The following is a 27,894-nucleotide window of genomic DNA, read 5'->3' as shown; positions in this document are numbered from 1 at the left end:
AGGGAACCGTCTCTGCTGCACATGATGTGTGAAAGTAGAACAGAAAACGTCCACAAAGGGACATTAATTGAACATGTTATTGGTATGACAAGGCGAGATGCACAGCTGTTCAAACAGGTGAAAGTGACCACTGTCTCTCTACTAACAAACCAATAATATCTAGCAAAGTGTTTCAGTGGCAAATTATATCGGTTTATCACAAAGTACAGCTAAACTTGACTATATTTGTATTTTGTTTTGTAGCAATGATCAATATATGATGAGTGAAAACTGCTATTTTATAAAGTAGTTCAGAATTTACATATGCCTTTGATAACTGATTACAACAATTAGGTCCAATATTTAACATTGCAGAGATTACCCTTAAAGAACTAGTGCAGAATAGGTTATATGTCAACAGTAAAAAAATGTAAATGAAAAGGACATTATCAGCAGGCAAGACAAACACAGAAAGTGATTCTCCTTCTTTTATTTATGAGAACACAGAACCACAGGGTAGAGATGGCAGATAATTTCCTTTAGACACAATATGGCCCCAGGCATTTTAATGCCAGTACTTGTAGGAAAATATGTCACTGACCAATAACTACTGTAATAAATTAAACATGTATTTGTAAATTAATCATTCCAGTAAGAACAGGGCCACAGCCTCTCTTGAAATGATAGGTAAGAAAATTTTTAACACAAAGAAAATGGAAAACAAAAGTTTTACTCAAGGCAAATCATTTTTAAAAAATATTTTAGCTTATGCAGATGTTTAGCTCTTTCAAAATATTTGCTCATTTTTGTTTTTAAAAAATCTTTACTGGCTCAATATACCAATCTGTGATCATGTAACTTTAGGAGACTTTATTTTATTTAAAAAAAAAAAGGAAAAACAAAACACAAAATAAATTCTGATACTTGTTTTCCAAAAATGTGTGAATCTCATGACCTCTGGACCTTCCCGGCTTCCACATTTGGAGAAGCAGCATGTGCTTGCTGGATTTCCACAGTGAGCTCATTCATTTTTTCTGACCAGTACTCTGTGCTCTCCTGCAGCTGTGCAGAGAGCTCTCCAACTCGCCGAATCCAGTACGATTTATCTAGCGAGTCTCTTATCCTCGGTTCTTCAAGATCCCTTCTTGTTAAAGTTTCTGTTCCTTCCCTTTCAGAGGTTCTGAAGGGCTCTTGTCCGAGCTCCGGGTATAAATGTGAAATGGCATCTGGGTCAGAGGGCCGGGCCTCTTGGTGGCTGAGGGGCCGTCTCTGCTCCTGCGCCGTCTCTCGAGGGGCCCTGGGGGAGAGCGAGGCCCGCGAGCAAGTCTTTAACTGCAGCTCGAGCTGGTTCCGCTTGGCGCGCTCCGTCTCCAGCAGCTTCCTCTGACTCACATTCTCCTTGCTCAGCACGTTGAGCTGCAGACAGGAACGAAAAGGGAAAGAGCAGGAGGTTAAAAACATTATGGGGAAAGTACAGAGTCATCCTAAATGATCTTTTTGCATAAGTTCTCTTTCCTTGAAGCAAAAAAAATATTTAAATAGCTAACAAGCTAGTTTTGTGTCATCTGAAATGTCGCTTCTTATTAGGCGTTTCCTTGTTAAAGTTGAGTTCATTACACAGGATTTAGTACTTTGCTTTAAATACTGTATTAACAATAATGATGATGACAACATCCTCTAATCTCTGAGCCACGTACTAGTGCTCAGTCAGCAACAGCATTTTCTATTTAGAGTGCAGTGTCCACATGAGCAAGACAGAGATGGGAAAGATGAACACAAGTTCTGAGCACATGTTATTAATGGCCATGACCCTTCCTAAACACTGCCCAGCACCCATTATTTAAAGCAAGAACACGTTTTAAGCAGTCTGATACAGCAACCTGGATCCCAAATGCAAGGCTTTTTATGTAAAGAAGTTCCGGGAAGGATGGAAGAAAACATACAGAAAACATGAAAAATGCCATCATTAGCACACTACAAAAAACAGTTTTAAAAATGAGAGAATGTATTTAAACAAAAACACAGTCAAACCACAAAACAAAACAAAGTGCTCTCAAAAAACACTCTGGACAATGACATCATGGCTGAAGAGAAATAAATTAAATTGTGACCCATTTAAAAGACCTTATATTAAGAATAAAAGACCAAGCAATTATTTATTTTTGTACTGTAATTACATTTCTATGTGCAGTCAATTTTCTTGTTTCACACTGACAGCAGAAATTAAGAAGAATTAAAAGAGAGTAATTAGAGAGGCATTAGAGGGTCACTGCAGAGACCACATCTTTATTTTTAACATTAAAATATTAAGGGAAATCTAGGCAGCTTGTTTATTCTAGGAAGTGATGAGCCACACTTTCTTTGAGCGGTTAGTCTTGAAAGGCCAGAATAACCACAGCTGGCATGACACAGCACTATAAATGGTCATGAAAAATGAATGTATCTTAGCACCCTAGGGTGTCCAAGTAGCTGTGGGACGGTGGTATGCCTGACAATAGCAACTGGAGAAGGATAAAAGCTGCATGAGTAGCGCTCACATGGGTTTGTGGCTCAACGAGGAAACACAGCAATGCCAGAAGTCATAAAAACACACTTATGTTAACAAGTTTCTTTCTTACCAAAAGTCCTAGGGCCCTGACATCACAACCCACGCTTAAATGAATGCAAAAATAACCTCAGTAACATATGCTCATCAGGTTTTTGGGAGCTACAGTTCATAAATGATTTTATGGACAGAGATGTCTAAGGGGAAATCTTCCAGACCCTCATCATGACATGTGCAACACGGCTGTGGACAGTCAGGCCACGTTCCAGCTCCGTCCCACTGCCACACACTGCTGCTCCACTGCTTGGCTGGTCCCTTTCAACTACAGGACACGATCACTTAGGAAAACGTTTTTTTATTGCAGTAGAAAACTGTGTATTGCCTGCAGGTCTTGCAGCTGGTTTCATGGGTGTTGATCTTGGATTATGGATCTTTCCCAGATGGCGATGACTTCCTATCCTGACACACCTAACCCACCTTCTAAAAAAATAATCCATTATTAGTGCTAATTATGGCCAGTGAAAGTGGGAGTTAAACAGCCATTTCAGCCACAATCAAATGATTGGGGATGTAAGCACTGAGAACCTTAAACCTCAAACTTGATGAGAGTGCACTGAAAAGAAGGAAAATAAATGCTACCAAACAAGCGAACTGTTGACATTAAACGTACACGTGGGGCTCCGTGATGCAGGAGAATTCATGAGTAAATCAGAATCGATGTGATTTTTGATGTTTCTGTAGACAATCTCAACCACGCTACAAATAGCCTGCAGGAGCTCACAACCCCACAGTGCTACAGTATGTTCATAGGATTTCTCCTTAATGACAAGCCTTCAGTGATGTACAGTATGTTTGGCCAGTTAACTTTCATAGATTAGACAGTTGGCAAAAGTGATGAGCACATTCTCATAGCTGCTGACCAATCAGTAACCAAATGCCATTGTAATATATTACCCCTTTCCTGGGCAAGACATCCACAGCTTTATCACACCTAAAAACTACCTTACAGCTACAGCAGCTGCTTGAGGTAATTTGCAAATCCAATACAGGTGACTAGAAAATACTGTGTGGGTTTTGTCGCCGTTCCTGACATTTTCACTGAAATTTGCTCAGATGAAGTTTAAGTTTTTTTGTATGTATGGTAAGATACATTTCAGTTATTCCGATGGGCAAAAATGTTGTGGAACATGAATATATTTATAATTAGTGAAGGTCAATAACAGAAAATGTTAAAAAAAAAAAACCTTTAATGTACAACACATGTATTAGGAGAACGGATGTTAAGTTTAAGCTTTAGGTCACACGGATACAAATTTCAGTAGGAGCGGGCTACCCTTTCTTGTTGTCAACAGAGCACTATCACTGAAGGATTACATACTCTTAATACAAAGGCAGACTTTCTGGAGCCAGATCTGTCTTTTCCTCTGAGATAAGATCAGCAAAAAACACATGACTATTTTTAAAACATTTTTTTAAAGTGACAAAGTGACTACTAACTAACTATCCAAGAGTTCCCAGAGCAACAGAGCCATTGGACTTCAGCTGATTCACCAGACGCAGGCTCTTATACATTTATAATCATATACGATAGAATTAGCGAAGGGTTGTTACCTGGGCAAGGCCTACAACACTGGGGCCTAAATCACAGAATTGCATACAAAATCACAACAAAGAAACTGATATTGGAAAGCGATTAACTGTCTCTCCAATTAAAAAGAGATACTTGGAAAAAAAACAATCAGACAAAAGAAGTTAAACACTGACAAATGTACTCAAGGCAACCAAAAAGATCAAAATGTCTCCAACAATTGTTGTATTTAATATCAGAAAACACCAGCAGATATTGACAGATAGTCTTGCCTCATAAACAATAAATTCACATAGTTGACATTCAGGACAGGGCAATTGTTTAAGCTAAAACATGGTTATTAAACAGAAAACAGAGGGTACAGATAAGGTGTAAATACTCAAACTGGGGTGGTGTAATTAGTGGAGTACCACAGGGGTCTGTACTAGGACCAATGCTCTTCGTTACTTTTATCAACAATCTTGAATCCAGATTAGTTAATAAACTGGTCAGGTTTGCAGATACTGAATTAGAAGTATTGGCAAAGACTATTGAAATAGCAAATTAAATTAAAAAATTTAAAAAGATTTAGATAAATGCTGGCAGTGCAGGACCATTGCACGCAGGTAGTAAAAACATAAATACAACTTTGCCATAAATACAAATTTGAAAAAAAACTCGAGAAGAAAAGGAGGTGTTTGACGTGTTCAAACTTCTAGACAATGTGGAGTGCACCTAAAATGGCAACTAAAAGCTATGATATATAATACAAAATATGCTTCTATTAAAATCAAGAGATGTTATGCTTGAAATTGTGTAATGCACTAAAAAGGACTCATTCAGAATACTGTGTACAGTTTTGGTCACCACATTATAGAAAATATATTGTTGCTCTGGAACCAGTCCAGAAAAGAGCAGCCAGATACAGTCTGGGACTTCAAGCAAAGTCCTACACCATCATGTTGAAACTGAACCTTTCTGGTCTACGAGTGGACCTGATACAAACGTTAAAAATCCTCAAAGGCCATTACAAAATCAACAGAGATACATGAACCAGAGCACGCCAGTGGAAACTAGATGGAAGTGCAGTTATAACGGAAAACAAGAGGCTCTTCTTTACTGAAAGGGCTGTGGGAGTAATGGAACAAGCTGCTCAGTTCTGCGGTTGAAGCCGATATCCTGGCTTCTTTCAAGAGACAGCTGAATGAGATCCTCTGATCAATTAGCTACTAATTTCCAAAACAGGCTAGATGGGTCGAATGGTCACCTCTTGTTTCTAATCTTACTTATATTCTTACAGTATTTTAAAATTCAAAGATACCCCCTTCCTGCATAATTTAGCTGCACCTTACTTTTCTTTGAGGTACGTCAATGCCTGTATGGGAATGGTAAGTAAATTGTTGTCTATTGGGGATCTACTGAATAACAGCACCTAGACATGTCATTTTCTCCAGTATTTATACACTCCTGTAGTACCCCTGATCTTAATCCCTCACCACTGTATCCCATGGACACAATGTACCCGCTACAACTTCGTATTTCCCACCACCTGGACATTTTGTATTGTTTGACATTTGTAAAGAAAAGGACCAATTTCCTCAACATGCTGTAATTGGCGAGGTGTTATTTTAAAGCTACTGTTCTATTGATTCTGGTTAAGTAGAGAACTATAACAAGAGAAAAGTCTTTGATGCTTAATTTTACTGAGGCCAATGTCCTCTAAATGCGAACGCCTACCCCTGCTCTCCAGTTCTGACTGGCCCGACTGATAAAACGCAGCATTTTAATGCTCAGTACTTTGTGAAGAACGATGTAGTTACTGAACTGTGATTCAAAATATGATAAAATATTCCCTAGCACTTGATTTTAAAATGCTTAGGTGTCTCACCCCTAAGAGTCATAGAATCAATTTCTTTTTAACAGTGCATCATTCACAGTGAGAAGTCTGGCACAAAACCAGAAGCATCATGAGCTTTTCACCACTGAAAACCATCCACCGTCCACATCACCCACATGAGATGCAATGGAAAATCGAATGACCTGATGTGTAGGGTTTAAAATGTTATGGTGCAAGAAGCCGAACAGACATGTTGGCAACAATGATCTTTGTTCAGTGACTTGAAGTGGATATTCACCAAGGCACTGGCATGACCACTCCACCTCTTCGGAAAAATGTTGCAGGATCTTAAATGATCTGAGGCAGCAAGAGTCTCATCTGACAGATGACCATGTAAGATCGGCCTCTCAGTCAAGAGTCGCCTGGATATCAAATAGTAAGTGGGCGGGCTTTCACAGAAGAGGAAGAGGACCTGAAATCAGAGATCTGGTGCACTGGGTTGTGTGATCTGCTCGATCATTCGCTCCTTTCCAGTTTTTCCCCATTCAGCCCCCTAAGGAAACGACAGTCCTGTAACTGGATGCTCCTACACCAGACTGCGCCCTGTCAAGGAGCCCGTGCACTGGCTGGGCATTTCTGGCACAGACTGTGGAGCACCACCCACCGGCCCACCAAGAAGCAAAAGTACAGCAAAAGATAGAAAACATGCAGTGAGAGTATCTCTAGAAATAGTGATGATTCAAAATTCAAAATGGATTAACTGGGACCAACACCACAAATTTCTGAATGTGTATACAGTACATATTTAGATATAATGGGTGTAATTAAAAGATGAGCTGAAAAGGGATTCAAAAAAAGCAAACTAATGGGTTGTCAATGTAACACAATATTGCACGCAGCCACACAACCTGCTCATTTTACTTTGAATTTGGAGAGCGGTTTGATCACTTTCATCACCATGGATTTGAATTATGTGCGAAGCAGCAATTTTCCAACTGGTCTAAACCACCGCAGGCTATGGGATTCTTAAGGAGAATCAGCAGCTCCTGCCCTCGAGGAGTGTGTATATTTCATAGAAACCACAGTCATCCCGCGGGTTAGACCTTACTAAGGCATACATGTACTGTACACATGCACTGGCACACAGGCATACTCACATGCACTCACGCATATGTATAAACAGCCTTTATGTACTGAATGAGGAGAGATCAATGAACCCAGCTATGTAGATGGGAGAGACCGGCAGTCGCTTAAAATGGTTCTTTCTGATGTACCTCACTGCTACAATAAAAACCAAGAAAGAACGCTGGGAGGAGAGTAACGCATGTGATTTAAAAGGCAGTGGACGGGACGGCAGGCAGAGATCCGGGGTGTGATGTCTTGTGTCCTGGCCATGCATGCTGTCAGCCATTGCCAGACACGTGTCCGCCCTGTCAGCGCAGCCACATGTTGATCACATGTTGTATCGATTTACAGATTAACACCCAAACAACCGATAAGGACATCAGGGTGTTTATTACTCTCAGATAGATTTTTTGTATTTAAATCCATCACATTTGTTTCAGAAATGGACGTCAACTACACTGGAGTAGAATGGTTAGTGTAAAAATTAGAAACCTAAATTATATCTGACTTTATTCCAGACCAGCAATATATGCAGATTAAGCAAGGGCAATTTAGCTCAAACTGCCACGGTCATTTTCCTACCATTATACAGAGATGAAGTAAGACATTTCATTATTATTTAGACTGAAACGTCAGCACAGAAGTTGCTGAAATTACCTCTGAATTTTACTTGAGTTAGTGGAGTCATTATTTCAAACATTTTAGTCTGAATCAATATCTGTAATGATTCATTCTTTTGATTAAGAAGTGACTCCATCTGTAGGTGTCAGATAATTACCGAGATGACCTATAATGAGAATATTTCACAAGTCTCGACTTCACTTTCCTATTCCCTCAACAGTATAATGACTTCCTCTTCGTGCTTTTTATAGTGGTCTTATGCACTTGGGGTTTGGTTCTGTGATCAGTCACTATCACTGCACAGTTCTATCATTTTCTGTAGACAAAGGCTTATTGTGACATGGAATGAAAATTGTTAGATCAAAATTTAGGCCATTCCAGAGATTCAGTGTAATTAATTCCTTTTGTGCAAGCCGTTACACAACTGCTGGTATACAAATTTCTGAAGCTCCGGATTTATTTTTAAATGAATATATTCAATGGTCAGGGCTTTCAAAACCAGGGAAAGACCACAGTGAATTTTACATATTTTTTCATGCTAATTTCTAGATGCCAGAGCTCCACAGAGTAGGTAAATTATATACTTTGGTAAGTTAGGTTTCAAGAAAAATGAGGCATTAATTATGATATTCTTCAGGCAAAAAAGAACTTAGACAATGAGTGTGTCAGAGACCTCAGAATCAAATATCACTTTAAGCTAATGTGGCAGAGTCTGTTGGCGCATGTAGCAGCTCAGAGATTTGTTAACATTTACATTGCAAACTGCCAGCAGAAGTACAAGGGTCCCTATTGAACTGACGAACAGAGAAGAATGTGACCCATCAGATGCAGCACTTGGCTGGAAGCTTCAAGTTTTCATTACAAAGTATCTCTTCCAATTTCTGTCAAATATAAATATGCTAATGTCTCCAGATAAAACTCATTGTTTTATTTTCTTTAACCCACAGCCTTAAGTAAGAAAAAAATATCAATTTTTTGCTTTTTTTAGCTGAAAGAAAAGAAGACCTTGAGTATCTGTGGCATGTGTAAGAAGTTTAAAGGCCACAGCAGAGCTGGAAAATCTCTGGACATTACCTGTTGGTTAAGATGGCGAATGGACTCCATGTTTGCCTTTAGCCTGGCCTGCATGTCTTCAAGAGTTGATAATTTCTGGGTCATGACACTCTCCTTTTGTTCCCTTTAAACAAACAAAGACAGTTTTTTTCAAGACTAAATTGGGTGGTTCTACTATCTATGAACACCTTTTAGGACAAAAAATATCTGCCAGTTGTGACATTTGACTATTGATGTTGGATATACGGAGAGCAGAAGATATCAGAGCATACATTTGATCCAAAACAGTAATACTCAACACCTTGTCTTTATAATTGCAAGTTTGTTTCAAAGCTTTGTGCTGATGGAAACTCCAAGCCTGCAGTTCAAGACGCTAGGTAGGTTAACCTCACTCAAACCTGGTGTGAGGGGAACCGCTGGGGCCACCACTCCTCACTTGGTATGCAGCTCAGTCCTGTCTTTCTTAAAGAGCTTGTGTCCCTGTGCCTGCTGATCCAAGAAGCAGCTGTTGAGCCCCATGCCATCACTGTGGGGGGGGGGGTGTCCCCACTGTGAGGCCAGCAGCTGTCCCAAAGCACACTGCTGCTTTCATACATCATTCGGATCCCTGGGAAGATTCCTTAGCTTGTGAGTGTGCCTCAAGGAGCTCATCTACTCCTGGGACAAAAGGTATGTCCTAAAGAAATGGGAGTGTTCAGGATAGAGGCTTCAATTCCATTAGGTATAAGAGATGGTGATGCATTGGCCTTGCCCAATGCAAACCCATTGTATTTGGGCCAGAATTTGAGGTCACAGGCAGTGATTCATTCTGTGCAGGTCTGTGACCTGGGCACAAGGACTGCAGAATCCTAGACCAGATGGCTTGCAGCCATATCACTCTGCAACTCATAACTGACAAAACAGTGAAGCTCAGCAGGTGTGAGCCTGGCCAGTACCTGGCCAGTACCTGGATGGGAGACCTCCTGGGAAAAACTAAGGGTGTTGCTGGAAGAGGTGTTATTGGGGCCAGCACGGGGAGCTCACTCTGCGGTCTGTGTGGGTCCTAATGCCCAAGTATAGTGACAGGGACACTATACTGTAAAAAGGTGCTGTCCTTCGGATAAGATGTAAAACTGAGGTCCTGACTCTCTATAGTCATTAAAAATCCTAGGGTGTTTTTTCAAAAAGAGTAGGGGTGTTACCCCAGCATCCTGGCCATATTTCCTCATGGTCTTTACCAATCACGGCCTCCTAATAATCCCCATCTCTGAACAGGCTTTATCACTCTGCTCCCCACCAGTACACTCCCCACTGAGAGCTGGTGTGTGGGGAGCGTACTGGTGCACTATGGCTGCCGTCGCATCATCCAGGTGGGGCTGCACACTGGTGGTGGTGGAGGGGATCCCCATTACCTGTAAATCGCTTTGAGTGGAGTTTCCAGAAAAAGCACTATAGAAGTGTAAGCAATTATTAATTATTATTATTATTATTATTATTAATTACTAGACAGATAAGCAACCAGCACTGTAGTGAAGCTGTGCCATGGGTAGCTTCGTAAGGCAGGATTTCATACTATGACACTCCCAGGGCAAGAGGACATGAAGGCATGACTGGAGCCTGGCACCAGAGGCTGGGGGGAACTGGTCAGGCCACATGGCACTTGTGTCACACAGGGCTAAAGGCGGGACCACCTGGCCGTGGGTGGCAGGCCCTGAGGGTGAGTGGGTCCAGGAGGATCTGACTCCGCACCAGAAAGCACACGGCCAATGCAGGAGGCCCCGTTGAACAGGAAGTGCTCTGTGTGTCAACAGGCAGTGCTCTGTGGGTGAACAAGTAGGGCTCTGGAGGCCAGGCACTGTCCTGAGACCCCACCTCTGAATTGGGGGGAAGACACGTGTGCTCCTCACACTCCCTTCTTCTGGAAAGGGGGCAGCACCAGAAGACACAGACATCAGCTAAAGATCCAGCTGCCAGCACCTGTAGCGGAGACTGAGAGCGACTCATTGGCAACGCATCCACTGCAGGTCCTCCAACAATTTTGTTGGGTCCGTTCAGTGTCCCAGTTTTGCAGGACAGTCTTATGTTTGTCTTCTGTGCTACTGTTAATAAAAGCCTGGTGCTCACAAGGTGAGTTTCGGACAGTAAAACACATGGGTGTAAGACCTTATCTAGCATTGGACTTCTCATGTCTTCAAAAACAATTTTATAAGGATTCATCATATAAAAAAAAATCCAAAAAGTCCAGGGGAATACAAATGCTGTGTGTAAAATCTTCTAATTTAGGATGTTTTGTAGGTGCTTTGGTATGAAACATGTCTAAAAAGATAGAAATACCCGTTTAATGAATGAAAAAAGTAGTAAGTGATATCCTCATATCCTACAGAATTCCAACTAGGCATTTCTGTTTCTGTTCCAAATAAAACAACTTGTCCAGTTAGAACACATTTATCGCTCATTGTTACAAATGTGCACTTGTTTTTTATGTGCTACATTATCAGTCTTTACTTGGTATTAAACAACTTTTTTTTTTGTTAATTTTCATGCTAAGAGAAACTTGAGCTTTTGCAAAAAGCACTGGACAGAAAGATGTCAGTCAAGCTTGAAGAAATACATTCCTTATGAGCCCCTAATGAACTCCTTTTCCTGACACAAACTTTCTTCCCTATTAGCAATATGTTGTAACAAAGAGAGGCAAGACTGCATGTGCCCATTATGAAGATTTAAAAACAACAAAGAAAATTCGATGACAAGTAATTTTGTAATGCATTATGTCCCATTGTGTCTCATTATATTGTTTTATATCAATAAATATCAAAACTCCTGTCAGGAAAAAGATCTTTCCTAATCACGCAAGTGAACATTAACAATGCCACTAGTTCTATAAAGTTCAATAACGAGGCTCCATTGTTCTTATTGATATATTTAAGATACTCTACAGACATAAAATTAAATTAGAGGAATTGATATACACATACAATACATTTATACATATTCCTCCTGTAGCGAAGAAAAGATTTAATCAGAATTTAACAGACGTTAAATGAAGTCCAAACTTCTGTCAACCAAACATCCAATATTTGCAAGGTCCTAGCCAGAGACTTTCTCAATAATATGAAGTTTCATCTAATAAAACATTAATTGTACAGATTCTGCTTTCAAACATGTCTTGCCCTGGAAAAGAATCAGCAAACACAAATCCTAATGGGAATTAAAGCTGTAACTTTTGCTCGATTTACTAAGATAGCAAAATACCTAAGGAGCCAAACTATTTTTTCTGGTTTCTTTTTCATGCCAAACCTTATTAAGCAAGTTTTGTGAACTAAGAAACCCCCAAAGTCTGTCATTTCCAATGTAATTTTAATTGAAAACATTTCATTTCACGGAGAGCAAGAAAATAACTTTGGGGAAAAATGAAGAACAGAAGTAAATGGGGGAGTTTTTTTTACTTTTATTAATTTGGAAACAAACCAATAAAAATGCAAAAAAGCACTAACCCATAAGAAAATGGGGGGGGGGGTCACACAAAAAAAGGGACAAGGGAGCTAATTACACAAATTCTGGAGACAAAAGCAGCTTTTTCACTAATAAATGTAACCTAGTCGTACTTCCTGGAAATGGGGGTGTACACAGAAATAATTAACTACACATGTATGTGCTAGTGCATGTTGGCACAATCTAAATTTCACTGCAGTCCAACAATTAGACCTAACTTTTATAGACTGTGCTTTATGGTTTCATCTTAAGCTGATTAATTAAAATGCACTGTACATCTGGTACACTTTGACTCTGATTCTTACCATCAAAAAAGGAATTTAATTCTGTTTAAATTTGAGACACTTTTTACCCTCAGACCTACCTACAGCACTTTAATTTTGTTTAAGGTTGAGATATTAATAAACTCAAATAAATAACTGGGTTGCACAATAAAATATTGTGTTTATTTGTGTACGTTATTTGTAACAGTGCTTTACTAAAGTGCTTTACCAAGGAGCGAAATAGACGTGTTTTAAATAGAAATGTTATCACAATAATTAACTTGCAAGTTCTTGGCTGAAATATGACTCCCAAGACTCCAGACTGAGAAACCCTCTGAACCACAAACAGGACCAATAGACCTCACTGGGAATCTGAAAAACAAATGCTTTGAGAGCATTTCAAGACTCATGGCATTGAACCTACTTAAGTATTGTAAATCACCAGGCCTATATATTACAGAGTGTGCGTGAGTGGAAATGCCCAAGCCTACAACATTCGCAGGTTTTCAAGGTAACCATGCTGTCCTCTAGACCATGCTGTCCTTGTCCTACAGGCCCACACACCGGCGGGTTCGGGTTCTAACCCACAGCTCTCGGTTACATAATCGAACCCTCAGCTGACTTCATAACACGATAAACATGACGATAAACTATCACAACCAATGGGAACAGTAAAATCCCAAACTGGAGGGAAAACACAAAACGTATTTTGTGTACATATTCCAAACGAGCAACTCGTTAGTTCAATTAAGGCTTCAATTAGGTAATTAAGCTCAACTGGAATGAAAACCTGCAAATGGGAACCCCTAAATTAGACCCACACCAACTGCTCAATATAAACCACAAAGCAGTAGTGAGATCCAGTGACTTCACCAAACCAACCTGGAGGACAACAGAGCGACTGGACTTGCAGCTAGGATGGTTTCTGGTATGTTGCAAAGCAGAGAATCAGCAATTATTGATAAACCTCTGTCTTGGGAGATGGAGAACACAGACAAAATATGCTGTATGGAGGAGTAAGCCCGCTCTAGTCAAACAAACATCAGCAGCTGAAAGTCATTGCCAGAAACTTTTGAAAAAGGATGCCTGTGCTGACTTCCTAAAATAGATGGTGACTCAAACTCAGTATAATTGCAATCACAGTCTGTCCATCACAGAAATAGTCTAAAAGGGAAAACATCTTCTCTGCTTTTGGTGTTGCGCTGGAACTCCAATCTGAAAACGTGCTGAAGAACAGAGGAACAAACCTGCTGAGATTAATCACTGTGGCAGAACGAAGTCTGCTACTTAACAGGCACAGAACATCACTAACATGACAACCGCTGCAAGAGGAGCTCTCTGGGATCGCTACTCGTCAGCAGGAACGAAGTCACAAACACTGTGCTACCCTCCCAACAGAGAGGGCCAAACCTGGCCATGCCTCTCAGAAATAACGTATTGTTATCTTACTATTCAGCCATTAATTTCCAACAATGCCTGCATGGGTCAATTGGTCTGAAGCTAGCTTTTTTAAATTTCAGAACCTCGGTTTCACAGACATCGTCACAAACAGGGCTACAGCTCGGGAATATATTTCACTCTCTCATGTTTGTATCTTCATGTAAACAATGATGAACAGATTCTGACCAGCGACCAGTTGGAAACTGACAGCTGAAAGCATCAAGAAAATTTATAACAGCTGACATGAGAGAAAATTATAGCATAGTAAAAGCTGTTTGGTTTTGCATGTAAATGGAACCACTGTTTTCCCTCTAAATATGATCTATTCTGACTGTGTGTTGATAAGAACATACCCTTCTCCCAAAAGGAAATTGTTCATCATAGTGTTCTTGTGATCTTCAGATATAACTATCCATCCATTTTCTAGCTGTTTCATGCTTTACTGACTCAGGGGGCAGCTGGAGCTTATCCCAGCAAGCAACGGGCACAAAGCAGGTCTCTGGACAAGACATCGCAGCAGATATAACTATCAATTTACATATTTTAATATGCTACGTTATTTTAATAATGCAGACACAACCACAAAAGAAACACCTTTACCTATACTAAAGTTTCAAATCTAGAAGAGCCCATTACAGCTTTGCTGATGTCAATCGTGGCTCAGAGCTGCAGGCTCTGCGACCGCACACGGGAGAAGAAGGAAGTGCAGCTAGACTCCACTGACCCGCCCCCCTTGGAGCCCCACCCCCTTTTGTCATGTGACATTCAACACATCCCCTGATAGGAGGAGAGGTGTGCCCCTCACTGACATCCCTGGTTGTAGTGTAGCTCAGGATGCCCTACCTACACTTTTTTTGTTTAAAGGTCTGTTCCACAAAGAGCTGCTGCATTTTGCATATGTGCAACAAATTTTGGAAAATTGTAGAATTTAAGAACAAAAACAACCAAATAAAGTTCACTACATATCCAAAGAAATATTATGGAGACATGAGCTCAAGCTTCTGTATCAGGATTCCTAGATTAATTTTTATCCGCCTTAGCATTGTTCAATGTTCCTTTCTCATTCCTCATGTTAATCATTTGCACTGTGTCCTGTGTCTTCAGGGAAACATACAGTATGCTTGGATTGAGAATTGGTTAACAGAAAACAGAGTAGAGATAACGGGTGAATGTTCAGATTGTCATGCTAATCACTGGTACTGTGCTTCACTGTATAAACTGCAGCTGTTCTGTGATAATGCTGGATGCGGTTATTTTGGCTGTACTTGTAAAAGCCAAGCAGTAAACCACTGCAGTACCACAACACAAACGCCCTCCCTATCTGTCGCCCGGGGAGGGGAGTATGACTGACAAACATCTCCAGAACTATCCATAAACAGAAAGCAGCTGACTAAAGAGAAACTCCATATAATACATTTCTGAAATTTTTTCTTGGAAAGAATGTAAACATGCTCTGAAATCAAGCTACGTCCTATCAAAAATAATAATGACATAAAAATGTTAGTGTATATGTAGATGAAAAACAAATACATGTAATATAAAAAGACCACATATTTTATATCCCATTCTTTAATTTTCTTTTCTCAATACTTTTATTAAATCTACGCAGTGGTATAGATATGCTTTTCCCAATTATTAAAAAGACAAAAGTCATTCATCTTACTGTCTTCCTTTAAATACTATCATTAAAATGATTGACAACTTTAAACTTTATCTGTAGCCAATGGAAGACAAAACAAATTAACTCGCTGTGACAAAGAAACAGTATTTCATTAGGAACATATTAAAGCTCTGACAAGCACCGGAAAACCCACCAGGAAAGTGGGCTGGTGAGGGTCAGGATTCTCGGGCAGGTGGAAAGTGAGAGATGGAGATCATTTGCATTTGGTCTTTAGTGCTTTCTTCTTTGAACATAATATAAAAAAATCATAAATTAGAAATCACTCTTGATAGCCACTGGCTTAGCATATCAGTTTATAGTTTCATTATTTCACAAGTCAAATCCTCCATTATTAATTCATAATGAGGTAATGTCCTACTCACAATAGCTTTCTCTTTCATTTTTGCTGTTGAAAGCACTTTTTAATTTTTTTTACCCACAGTATAGGTAGTGGGAGAGTGGGCACAGATAACCTGCTGACAAGGGTTAGGTCTGTATTTAGTGCTGCTTGCAAGCCAGATAAGAAAATTACACCTCCTCATAACATTTGCAAAGAGAAACACAGTTTATTTCCAGTGAATGACAACTAAATGTGACATCTATGATACCAGAAACAGCAGATTAAAAACAAAAAAAAATTGAATAAAAAAAGCTTAATTTATTTTGCGGTCAGTAACTGAAATACAAAGATGGGTGTTAGCCACCTGGTTGCTTCAATCAAACAAAAAGCAACAACCTTCTCAGATCGCAAGACCTCTGTATTACTCACACTACTAGCGACTGGAATGTGCAGTGCAGTAACCAGGTAACCACCACATTACATCACTGAAATTACTGAAAAGGCAGCTCTCCTAGATAATCTACCAACCCGTGTTCTAAGACATAGGCCAGGCCTTTCTATATTAAAATTAGCTTCAGTGGAAGAAGTGATCAGTCTTTCTTTTGGTCTTTCATTATAGTGTATCCATTTACCAAATTGCATCTAATGGAAAATGAACTGTTTGTGTTTATCAAACAATCAGGCATCCATATTTGTTTGAAAACATTGAAACACAGTATTTTAAAATATTGTGTGCATAGGTATATATTCTGCTCTTTTTCCTTTCATAGCAAAAAAAATGAATCACGTTGTTATTCGACTAAGTTTGTTCATGCAAGAATAGTATTAAATACTCACTCGTCCACCTCCAAACGACCTCTGTGCTGATTAAGAAGTACTTGCTGATTAGCAGAGTGACTCTGGGTCGTCTGACAGGGGAGAAAATAGAAGTTCATTAACTCTCAGTACATTAACTGTGATGGAGTACATTACAAACCTCATGAATCCTCTTGGCCAATCAAGTTCTGAGAAGAGCAGTCATTACACCATAATAGATGACCATGCAGAAAAGAAGTATGAATCTGTCTCTTTAAATCCAGTCTGATTTCCAGGATTTTTACTGTATGTTAAAGAAAAGTGTGATTAACTCTTTAAGTCCCACTTATGCTAGGTTTGTTTATTTTAATTGGAATTAAAATTTTGTACCATGCCTTTATTTCTTTTTATTAGCAGATTAAATTACTTTATACATTACAATACAGTGCCAATTTATTGCCAATTAATTGGTTGGCTCTAGTGCCAATATACACTTCTTTACCAAACTCGAAATAGTGAAAAAGCCAAACCTAGGTTTTAGGTTCAGAAGTATCTGTATAATTTTCTTCATTTCATAAAGAAGTCTGAAATGAATGCCTTATTAGTGATCCAGGTGAAATTGCAATAGCACTTGAATATCTAACCCTAACCCACTTCCTTGAAACAATTCTCATGTTTGCCCCCATATCCTTCAAAGTCTGCTTTTTGCTGCATTAAGTGGATCGAATCTCAGTAATCGTTTTTGTAATACACTGACTTTAGTATGCGTTTCTTCTTCAGGTTTTAGTGTACTTGAAAGAATCTTTTTTTTTCCCCAATCTGACATCATGCGTCATTGCTCATATACTGTACAAATTTGTCATTGACTGTCTGTCAAACTCTTAGTCTCTCACATAAATGCAATTCCAGTGTACCCTCACAATAAATCCCCAGTGCAAGCATGTATTTAATTTCAAAACTTGTGCGACACATTCACCTTTTTAAAATAATTTTTCAATTATTTAATGTTTACCTTTACACGTTCAATTTCAATGTCCTTTTCTTCTAGGTCTGCTTTCAGTCTCTTAATTTCTCTTTCCATTGCATAATTTGAATCTTGCAAATATCTGAAAAAGACATAGATCAAACAATGAGGCCCAATTTTGCAGTTAGTGGAATGTGATTTACATTTGAAAACAACAACAATCTTAATTTAAGGACAGAACACACAAGTAGCTTTCATGAGGTTGTGTCATGAACTGTACTTCCTAATCACAAACAAACTAAATAAAGCTTCACAGAATAAAATGGTATTTGTCTTTCAATATACTGCTGTATGGGTTAAACTTGTCTAAATCAATCTCTCAAAATCAACCATGAATCAAAAACACTATTGAAGACATCTTTTTCAAAGGAACCTACATTCAAATTCATTACAAGCACATACAAGATTCTAAGGGTACATTAGTTCTTCTAATGCTAATACACATGAGCTTTCTGCTGTGATAAGGCATACTTGTAGAAAATTACCAATTAGCTGCTAAATTCTTACAAATAACATTCCTGTCCATGATGCAAAGGTTTGATACAAGCACACAAAAACCTTTTTTACAGCATTTGAAATGACAGCCCATCTGCAATGTGCACCATTAATGAAAACAGTGCACACGGTGGAACTCTGCTTGTTCTTCAAAAATTCTTGACTCCATGAACTCCTGACACTTTTAATAAAACATCAATACTGCCAAACGCATTTGTGTATTATCTGAATCAGAATCATCAAATCGAAAACAATGACAAGCTCAGCATGACTGCAGATCATTTCCTCATTTGGAAATGCGCAGGAAGCACAGGGACACATTGCCTGACAGAGATGCTCTGGAGACATCTTTGATCACTGTGTGTGATGCATGGAATATGTCACAGCTGTATAATAACACATATAAGCCATCAGGTGCACTTGTCATTTGCCCCTGTTGAATCAGAATGTTGAATTCCAGATTTCCTTACTGTTTGATTATAAAGTATTACTTCTCAGAATAAATATGACCTACTTAGTAGGCCCAGTTATTAGCATAGTGCCATTTTATTTAAAAAGGAAAATACAAGTCATTTTATAAACAACTCAAGCTAAAATGATCTGTCTTAACTTTCATGTGAACAATCAGAGTGTTTCATTTATAGTTAGAGCTGCTGAATGTTTAACACTGTTTTACAACCCTGCTATTGTACTTAAAGACAAGCTGGCTGCTTCACATTTTAGCTGCTGGTTTGACTTTTACCATAAATTGAAAGTGCTGTGTCACTTAAGGCCTTGGTTTTAACAAGCTCTGGTAACAAGTTCAAAAAGTATAAAGTCTGAAAACAAGACATGCAGGGAACTCAAATGTTGATTTCATTGTTAAATTAGTAACTATTTAGGCCTGAGTTTGCAGCAGGTACTGTATATTGCTCCAGTTTTAAAACTCGTAGTTTCTTTCTCCTAACAAAAGGCTGGACAGTTGCAGGCCTATTCATACCACCAAGTTATTACACTTTAAAGAATACAGACACGGATGGTTTCTAAAATAATATACTCGAACATCTCTGCAGTCCAGTCTCTATTATATCTTGGTGCATCTTTATGAAACTTCATTTCTGTCATTTAGGATGCTCTTTATTATTAATATTTTACTGAATTTATCAACTAACAAATTAGCCCTGTGCATACTGTACACACGGACATTTCAATTTGTAGTGTTTGCATGAAGGAAAATGTACATTTGTGAATTCACATTTTAGAACTGCTGAGCATGTTTATATGCACATTGGCCAATGTAAATAAAATCATGTTTTGTTTAAAGCTCCATCGACATTTAAGCTTCTCACCCTTCCAGGACACCCAGGGCCTCTGCTACAGACGTGCAGGTCTGTGCATTTCGAACAGCGCTCCGGGAGTCCTGCACGCAGACAGTTCCCCGAACGTGCAGGCCCACGTCTACAAAGGATCCGAGGGGGTCACGCCTGCCTGCTGGGCAGCCATGTTAAAACGCATGGTGAAACGATTCAGTAGCCCGTCACAGGATGTCACAACCGACGCCAGGGGTGCAAGGAGGCGCTGCGGGAACAGGTCTGACGATTACGCTGCCACTGCTCTGTTGAACAGTTGCAGGATTACAGGCTGCAGTAAGACCTCCTGCGCCGGCCAGCCCACAGCTTCACGCCCGTGCGGCCCAGTCCTCGCCCAGGGCTACAGGTCCTGATCTCTGACGACCACAAAGCTCGCCCTTCCCCGGCGAAGCCCTGCCGGCACAGCCGGAGCATTCTGCACAGCAGGTCTCTCACCCCGCTGGGCAGCAGTGCTAATCCCACCAAAGGCACTCTGTTTACATGAACCTTCCTATACGCCACATGGCAAGAAGCACAAAGGGAGTGGGCTAACGTATCAATGCAGCTTAGAGGATATTCCCCCCCTGGAAGGTTATTTAAATGTTTTTGGGACATTCATCACACTAAAGCTTCAAGGGGTAGACCCACACCCTTCTAAAGGAAGCAGAATTAACCTGTTAACCAGGAAAAAGAAACCAGAATTAACCATATTACTGAGTGTACTAGGTACAGCTACAGTAGATTATGTCACAGACGCATGTCTTGATTTTCACTTGACGAGAGAAGGCGATACAGTTGCACTGATGTCTTATACCATTTTTAAACAGCACAAATATCTTGGGGAATTCTGAATCCTGTAGCATGAAATTCAACTTGCTAGTAAATAAGGATGGGAATAAATAGGGAAAGAAAAATCAGATATGTACTGTATAAATGGTCCTGCTGCAACTGACTGCAGCAAGCTGAGGAGCAGGAGGAATTAAGAAACGCCCGCCTTTTATAAAGATCGTGCTTGTGCCTTATCAAATGGTGCTTGCATGAAAAAAGACAAGTGCAACTAATTTTCTTCAAAAGGTATATTTCTGGATTTTAATGTTGCTTCCTGCACTTGTAATTTGGGCTGTAATGTGGAATGTTACTCTTTAAAACTCTAACAGGGCAAACGTGATTGTCAGGCTGAGCACACATTCTCGTCTCTGGGGTCTAATTATCTTCTGGGTCTCTGCCAGAGTGATTTTTCCCTGCTCTAAACTGAGGGAAAAGTGGACAATTTCTTGTCTTAAATCAGCTCCAGATAAAGTGATCATGTTTTACATTACTGTGTGTGGGATTTCTTCATCATGCAAAGCGCTGTGAACGGCACCCAGGCACGCCAAGAGAGCTGCAGTGAGGAGACTGCAAGAAGCAGCGCAGAGGACTGGGGCGCAGCAAGAGCACCCCACTGCCTTCGCCCTCCTCCACAGCAGCACCCCTCATGTCCAGGACCTCTCACCCCCGTGCCAGTGGAAATGCAAGAAGATCTGGCTCCTCTCACTAATCAGTTTGGAACATGAAAATTTAACCTCCAAATCCGAAATTCCTCCCAAAGCACACAGAAAAACCACAGAGAGATAACTAAGATACAGTATGCTAACATGAAAGTTATATACAGTACAAAAAAACATCTTTTGGCAACCTAAAATAAGCATCACTGTTCCACCATTGCAAAAATATGAATATGATTTTTTTTTTAAGAACACACTTATTTTCCAGGCATACCTTCTGAAGATTTTATGAGCATCTGAAAATACATTTCAGAAAACCTTGGCATCAGTTTTTACTTTTTTTTCCACATTACTCTTTTGCTAATCAGGAAACGTTAATGACAATCATATATTACAGAAATCACACTGTTCCATACAGCCGTTTCGCAAACTAGACCTTCCCAGACCCAGACATATCTCCCCATGAGCAGTTCCTCCACAGAAGTGGTTCTGTATGAGCAGACTGGAGGGACAGAAGGCACTGTACTGTACATTGGAATGGGAGTGTGTGCTAAATCGCTGTTAAAAGCACAGTAAACGCACAAAAGCATATGCAGTAGATGGAAATCATCGTGCAATCAAAATAATTTTCCATTAGTGCCCAAGCAGACCTGTTAAGACAGATGTTGGAACTATAAAAAAAACTTTTTTGAAACAAAGTAGATTTTAACCAACTATATAAAAAAGTACAAATCGATGCCAGCCAAGCAAAATCAGCAAAGGATGTTAAAATGGAATAAAGATTTAAGAGGAATCCTGAAATTTGCTATCTCGGTAAATCTCAGTTAAAGAGATATTATGCTTAAAGTTAATAATAATAATTAATCTTTAATCAGAGTTGGGTTACTTTTGAAAATAATCCATTACACTTCCAACTTAGTTGTGTAAGGGATTACATTTTCAGTTAATACGGGAAATAATTTTAAGACATCAGCTACAGTAAGTGTGTTATTTTGGATACTAAAACATCTCTTAAAAGCAATTTCCTCTAAACTCTTATTAATTTACAAAAAAAAGTATTCCTTTACACAAGTGACTTGTAGCTGACTACTTTTCAAAAGTAATTTTCCCCAACACTAATCAGAAGTTAAAGGCCAGGGATAAATTAAGTTTGCTCAAGTTACCAACTGAAACAAAATCCTGAAGCTGGTTCTGTCAGCTCAAATAGTTGTCTAAAAAAGGTGAGCTGAGAGCTCAAGCTTCCTTGTTATTAAATGTGTCTCAGAACCTACTCCCGCAAGAATCCTGTCACACTTTTTCTCAAACAATTGTGACTACTATGATGGGTGTGAAAAAGCTAATTCTGTTCTAGATATGGATAACTGCTTATTGGCCATAGTCTGCAAATTTCTATTCCCATTCATATTTAATTAGTAATACTCTTTAATTATACTAATATACTAAAGGGACAACAATTAGACTTTCGAATTCATGTACTACATTCATTTTCCACCAAGAAATAAAGAGATACATTTAAGGTGCAATATTCATCTTTCATTCTAGAAAACGCTTGTCCAGAAGAAAAATCAACACAACTGCAACCGTAAGAGCATGTAACGCTGTATCTAACTTGAGGTACAGAAGGAAGAAGGAGGGATGGTTAAGAAAGTATTGGGCTTTTGAACTCCTTGATGATCTGAAATGGCAGATTTTTCCTGTAACTGATCAGATTCAAGAGCAAGGCAGCAGAAAAGCAGGGTTACTATACCATGTGCTTATATGTAAACGCACCAGAAACTGTTCTCTTGTTTTTGAACTGGCCAAAACATTTCAATTTTGTATCTATGATAGCCAGGGCATGTCCAGGTCTACACAGAACAAATCACGCTACTAACTGCAACTCTGTCCTATTAATAACAATAATAAGGTAAGCAAATTCTCAGTGCTTGAATTACATACTGTATATGATATATAAACACTGCTGTAGCTTCACACGTAGTCATTCAACACATTCATGCTGAGGGATTACCAAACCAAAAAGAACATACTGGAACCATAGTAATGTGCGATATTTATTTCAGAATATTAGACACAGCACTAGGACTTTTAAAAATATCTCATCAATCAGGCAAGAGAACTTCATTAGTAAAGCAGGCTGCAGACTGTGAACTTACCATGGGTATCAGAGCAGTTAAAGTTATGTTGAAAGTCCTTTAGAAAGTAAGTTATTTTAGGGCAGAAGAGTAGCTTCAAAACCACACACACCAAGAAGCATTCATGTCCTAAAAGGTGTTTACTTACTCTTTATCTGCACTGACTTTAGCTAGCAGCTTGTTCTGTTCTTTGATTGTTCCAGCCAATTTTTCACTAGCGTTCCTGTTTGGGGCAAAAAATGCAATAAGCATTAATAAGAAGAAAGATCTTTGTGAGATTCCATAACACTACTCAATACCAATCTGCTGTACAGTAATGCCAAGTGATGATAATTTCATGACTGAGGGGTGACATCAAAGTGTTGATTTAACCCAGGAATTATAACTAATCCAATACATTAAAAAAGTAACTGCAAACTCTGGATTAACACTCAGCCTGTCCCCTTTTGAATGTATTTTAAGCTCTGGAGAATTTATGGCATTTGCCCCTTATTTAGTGCTCTTTCTCTCTGTCCTTACTTCCTTCAAAATGGGCCCAGAACAAATGAGGCCTATTCAGGACAGGTGCTGGCAGAGGCCACTAGAGCATTTTGATCTCTTCCCCTAAGAATCTCCTGCTGCTGTCTTGGCGATGCACTTTGGATCACAGTCACTGCGCTGAAAAATGAAGCTCTGCAGCCAGAACAGCTTACGACTCCTGGTCATCGTCTCTGTCAGTTCTGTCTTGGCCCTTTGCTGCCTTAAAGCTTCCCTCACTCACGCAGAAGCTCACAGGCCCTGAACAGCCAGGACAGCCCCTTAACGTAATGCTGAGCCATCTGCAGGCAGGTGAGGCTTTGAAAGAAAGAATGTGCGTTTTGCTTTTGTTTCACTTCACAGCGCGTATTAAGAGGGGTGAACACCAACAGTTCTTCCAGCACATACAGTACAAGTAGTATCACAAGTTATTGGTTTTCTACTTAGGCTGTTACTTGCCATGTTATTTGACTGTGGAACAACAGCAAACGGTGCTTCTGAAGAGGAGCAAATTAGTGTCACACAACTGTGTGAAGACCTTTGGTGAAGTACCGCCTATGAAGCTTGTACAGCAGCGCTGTTCTGTCCCAAATCACTCCCCCAAAATAACAGGGAAAGAAATATTTCCACAAGAGGGTTCTGCTGGAAATCATATTTACAGCAGCTAAAAACAATCTTGCATAAAATAACAGAACGCAGCTAAAAAAGAAAACCGCAGAAGATGAACCTGCTCATTTAACTGTTCCACACAGTTGAATACCAATCTCCTAAAATAGTTAGAAGGTTTGAAAACTTATATCTCTGACAATGAATATTGTCTTAGAATCGGAAATGCATGTTTATCTTTCAAACAATAGAAAAACAGAAGTAATCTAGTTTTAAAAAGCAGCTGTTGTGATGTCTGCTGCTATTTAAATCCACGGACTGAATCACAATATGGTCTAACATAAATATTACTTTTTAAATACTGGTGCTGATGTCATATAAAAACAGTAATTAAAAGAACATATTTTTACTATCTGTTTATCAAAGTTCTTGCAATGGTATAGCTGGAAAGAAAAATTAGAAAATCATTCACAAACACTGGAGGATGAAAATGATTTTCAGAAATAAGCGGCTGTACTACAGTGATCAAGCACAAACAAAAGAAACTTAGGAAGTGCAGTGCAAAGAAAAACAAAGCACTAATCAATAAATCAAAGGCATTAAAATTTCTGTAGAGAGATCCATCGCCACACATTCGGAATGAAAAACATACACCTATCTGACTGGCTAAGTGTTTGTAGTTCAGCTGTAGCTGCTGACAAACTGGCCGAAAGTCAAAAATAAGACTGTAATTTATTAAGCTAAACATTCCCAAAGCAGCTTACTCAAAAAACTAAGTACAGGGCACTGAAATGTGAGCTATCTGTTTTATGCGTCAGTGGCAAACAGGTGCAAAAATATATTTCAAGCATTTAACTTTTGGCTAATGGGGTCAGCGACCTACCAGGTCCTCAAGACCATTTGTAATGGAACCAGTTTGTGTCGAAAGGACCAGTTTAAATTAAATTTGTATATCAACAATAGAAATGCCATTTTGAAGCACATGGGCACGCAGCAACAATGATGAAATTCAACTTTGTTTTAAAAATGAAGATGCCCCGGTGAGGATCCTCCATTTATCTCCTGAGTGGCTGACCCGCTGGCCATGCTCTCGGTGAACAGAGGACAGCTTCAGGAGGCTGTTTCTCACCGCAATACCCCAGACGGGATGGGCAATGGAATTCGGTGAGGGGGACAGACCAAAAATTTAAGCTTTAATTTAATGACAACATACTAGACCTAACGGGCATGATCTGTTAGAGGTACGGTACGCTTTCAAGAAAGAGACAGAGCACATTTACTTATAACCACCCCCCAGGCCCGTGCCTTACTGAAGACTGCAGATTGGATTATTTGTTAAGGATAAACAGAACCCCCAGCTGACATTTTTGGAAGGAAACTGGAATGTGATCTGGAAATGTTGGAAGTACACATATGGAAAAAAGAAAGCAGTCCAATAAGAATCCCTTGCTGAATTAGCTCGGTCATGCAGTGCACAGAGTTTGCACTGCATGCTCCCTGAAACGTGCCTTTATGGCTTATTCATTTTTTTAATGAACCAAAATTAATCTTATACTTCTATTATACAGTGTATTCCAATTAGACCACAGGCCAAGGGTGGTCTCTGACTTCAGCACAGCGCTGTATAGAACAACACAGGGAAACTCGCTTCTTAAAAGTTACCCCAGACATTTTAATGAGACCGACTAGGCCCTGCGAGTTTAGAACTGATTCAGGCCCAAGGTAACTTAAAAAGGGGGCTGTTTTAAGAACCAAATTTACCTTGGCTCCTTGTCCACATTCATGCTGGTAAAAAAAAAGCAACATTTGAATAGGAATGGCTTTTCCATTAGGACAAAAGCAGCAAAGGTGCGTTTGGGGATGAGATTTTACTGTATTAAGACACTTAAGACGTTAGCTGCATAGCAAGAAGCTGCGAAGCAGGGGAGCGTTACAGGGAGGTGAGGGGGAGGCTACAAACATGAGTGGGGGGAGACAAAGTTTTACCTACTTCTGATCTTTGATCCACCGATCCACATTTGCCAGCACTAGCTCACTCTCCCGGCGGAGGCGGCCGTTGTCCGTCCTCGCTGCTTGCACAGCCTGGTGCACAGCTTCCAGCTGGGGGAGAGCGCAGATCAAAGGCCAAGATGAACTCCTCAGAACACACTCTATCTAGCATACTAATAATAACCTTTACAACTTGTAAAGAATCAAGTCATTTTTCTCCACTCCTTCAAATAATCAGGGTTTCCTTGAACATGCTATTAATTGATTCAATATGCTGGAAGGAATGCCTGAAGCTTTCCCATGTCTTAGATTTACTAGTTTATTATGCTAACCATACACGGGTCTCCCACCGGTGCTGGGTATAATTCTAATCAGGTGTATTCAATTAAGTATCTCTTGATCCCACCTTTGTTCTTCTGACATGAAAATACAACAGGTTTTACAACGTTTGCGTACTGATTTTAGCTCGAAGCTTTAAAAAAATATATTAGGGAATGAACTTATGTTTTTTTTTTTAAAGAAAGCAAGCTTTCGTACAGTGGGAAAAAGACGCCACAAAGTCAGCTACAGAACCTTAAGATGAGGCTTTTGAAAAAACATTTTCTGAAAGCATTACAATGATCTGAGCAATCAGGCAAACATCAGAATTCACAGTTTATTTTTAAATGGTTTAAAAGGCACATATCCACTTTCACACAGAATTTAAAAACAGTAGTATTTATAACTAATTGTGGGGATGACTATTGAATTCCATACCGTGTTATTAAAAAAGAGTTTATTTCTCTTTCACATCCATGGCATGACTTCAAAGCATCTAAATAATTTCACATTTTATACTAGCGGCCACTTTCCAAAGGGGGGGCAGCATTGTTGGTGGGTATACCTTAGCATTCTCAGAGCGACCCTTATCATCTGCTGTCAGAACCAAAAGTTCCTGCAGCGCGATTTAAAGACACGCGAGCCGTACTCCCCTTTCACCAACACCAGCCCCATCTCCCTCGATGCAAACCGGACCAACACCCAGTGTTGGAGTAAGAAGCATCGAGCAAATGTAATGTAAAGGGAATGGCTACGATTCTAAGAACTGAGCTAGAGGGTCACCTATAAGGAAGAACATCCTAGGCAACAGCCAGGATGATTTTCGACAAGGCAGGAGAGCTCGCAACGGCAGGAACGGACACACAGAGCAGGCGATACGGGCAGGAAGCTTTGCAGGAGGTGGGCGAGAGCCGGCAGGGTGCCGGCTTTGTCCCGGGCACGTTCCTGCCACACGGCCGGCACGACCGCGGCCCGCAGTCGCCGCTCACGCCAGCCGCCAGCCGCCAGGCTGGAGCACTAGCCACTGGCACCCGCCCCCAACCCGCCTTTGACTGCGACCTGGGAAGACACTGTCAGGCCAGCGAAGGGTTCATGGTCCCCAGTGAGCTGCACCGTGGTAACAACAACACAATCTGGAGGGTCCATAAAAGCCTAAAAACACTGATTTAACGTGCTTGTGAAGATGGAGGCGCGCAGCCTGTGACCTCAGGACCCAGCAGCAGCAGCCGGGGTCACACTAAATAAAGAAACAATACCTCCCTTCGACTCGCACCCAGACTGTCTCATTAAAACTCAAGTACAAGTG

At 39.9% G+C, this 27,894-nt stretch overlaps 1 protein-coding gene across 1 annotated transcript in view; it reads right to left on the bottom strand.

Moving 5' to 3' along the window:
* Nucleotides 1-460: 460 nt before the first annotated feature.
* Nucleotides 461-27,894, bottom strand: part of LOC148833185 (uncharacterized) — a 151,477-nt gene continuing 124,043 nt past the window's right edge. The window contains exons 34-39 of the mRNA XM_088918174.1: nt 26,272-26,381; nt 23,308-23,382; nt 17,709-17,802; nt 16,739-16,809; nt 8,749-8,851; nt 461-1,395 (exon numbers count right to left, since the gene is read on the bottom strand). Of these exons, the coding sequence (XP_088774300.1) occupies nt 928-1,395; nt 8,749-8,851; nt 16,739-16,809; nt 17,709-17,802; nt 23,308-23,382; nt 26,272-26,381 (921 nt within the window). The 3' untranslated portion in view covers nt 461-927. The remainder of the gene's footprint in view (nt 1,396-8,748; nt 8,852-16,738; nt 16,810-17,708; nt 17,803-23,307; nt 23,383-26,271; nt 26,382-27,894) is intronic.

This window comes from Atractosteus spatula, chromosome 6 (genome assembly GCF_055471065.1).
Source record: "Atractosteus spatula isolate fAtrSpa1 chromosome 6, fAtrSpa1.hap1, whole genome shotgun sequence".
NCBI lineage: Eukaryota > Metazoa > Chordata > Actinopteri > Semionotiformes > Lepisosteidae > Atractosteus > Atractosteus spatula.
Note: the sequence above shows the minus strand (reverse complement) of the source record. Positions and strands in the feature narration are given on the sequence as shown.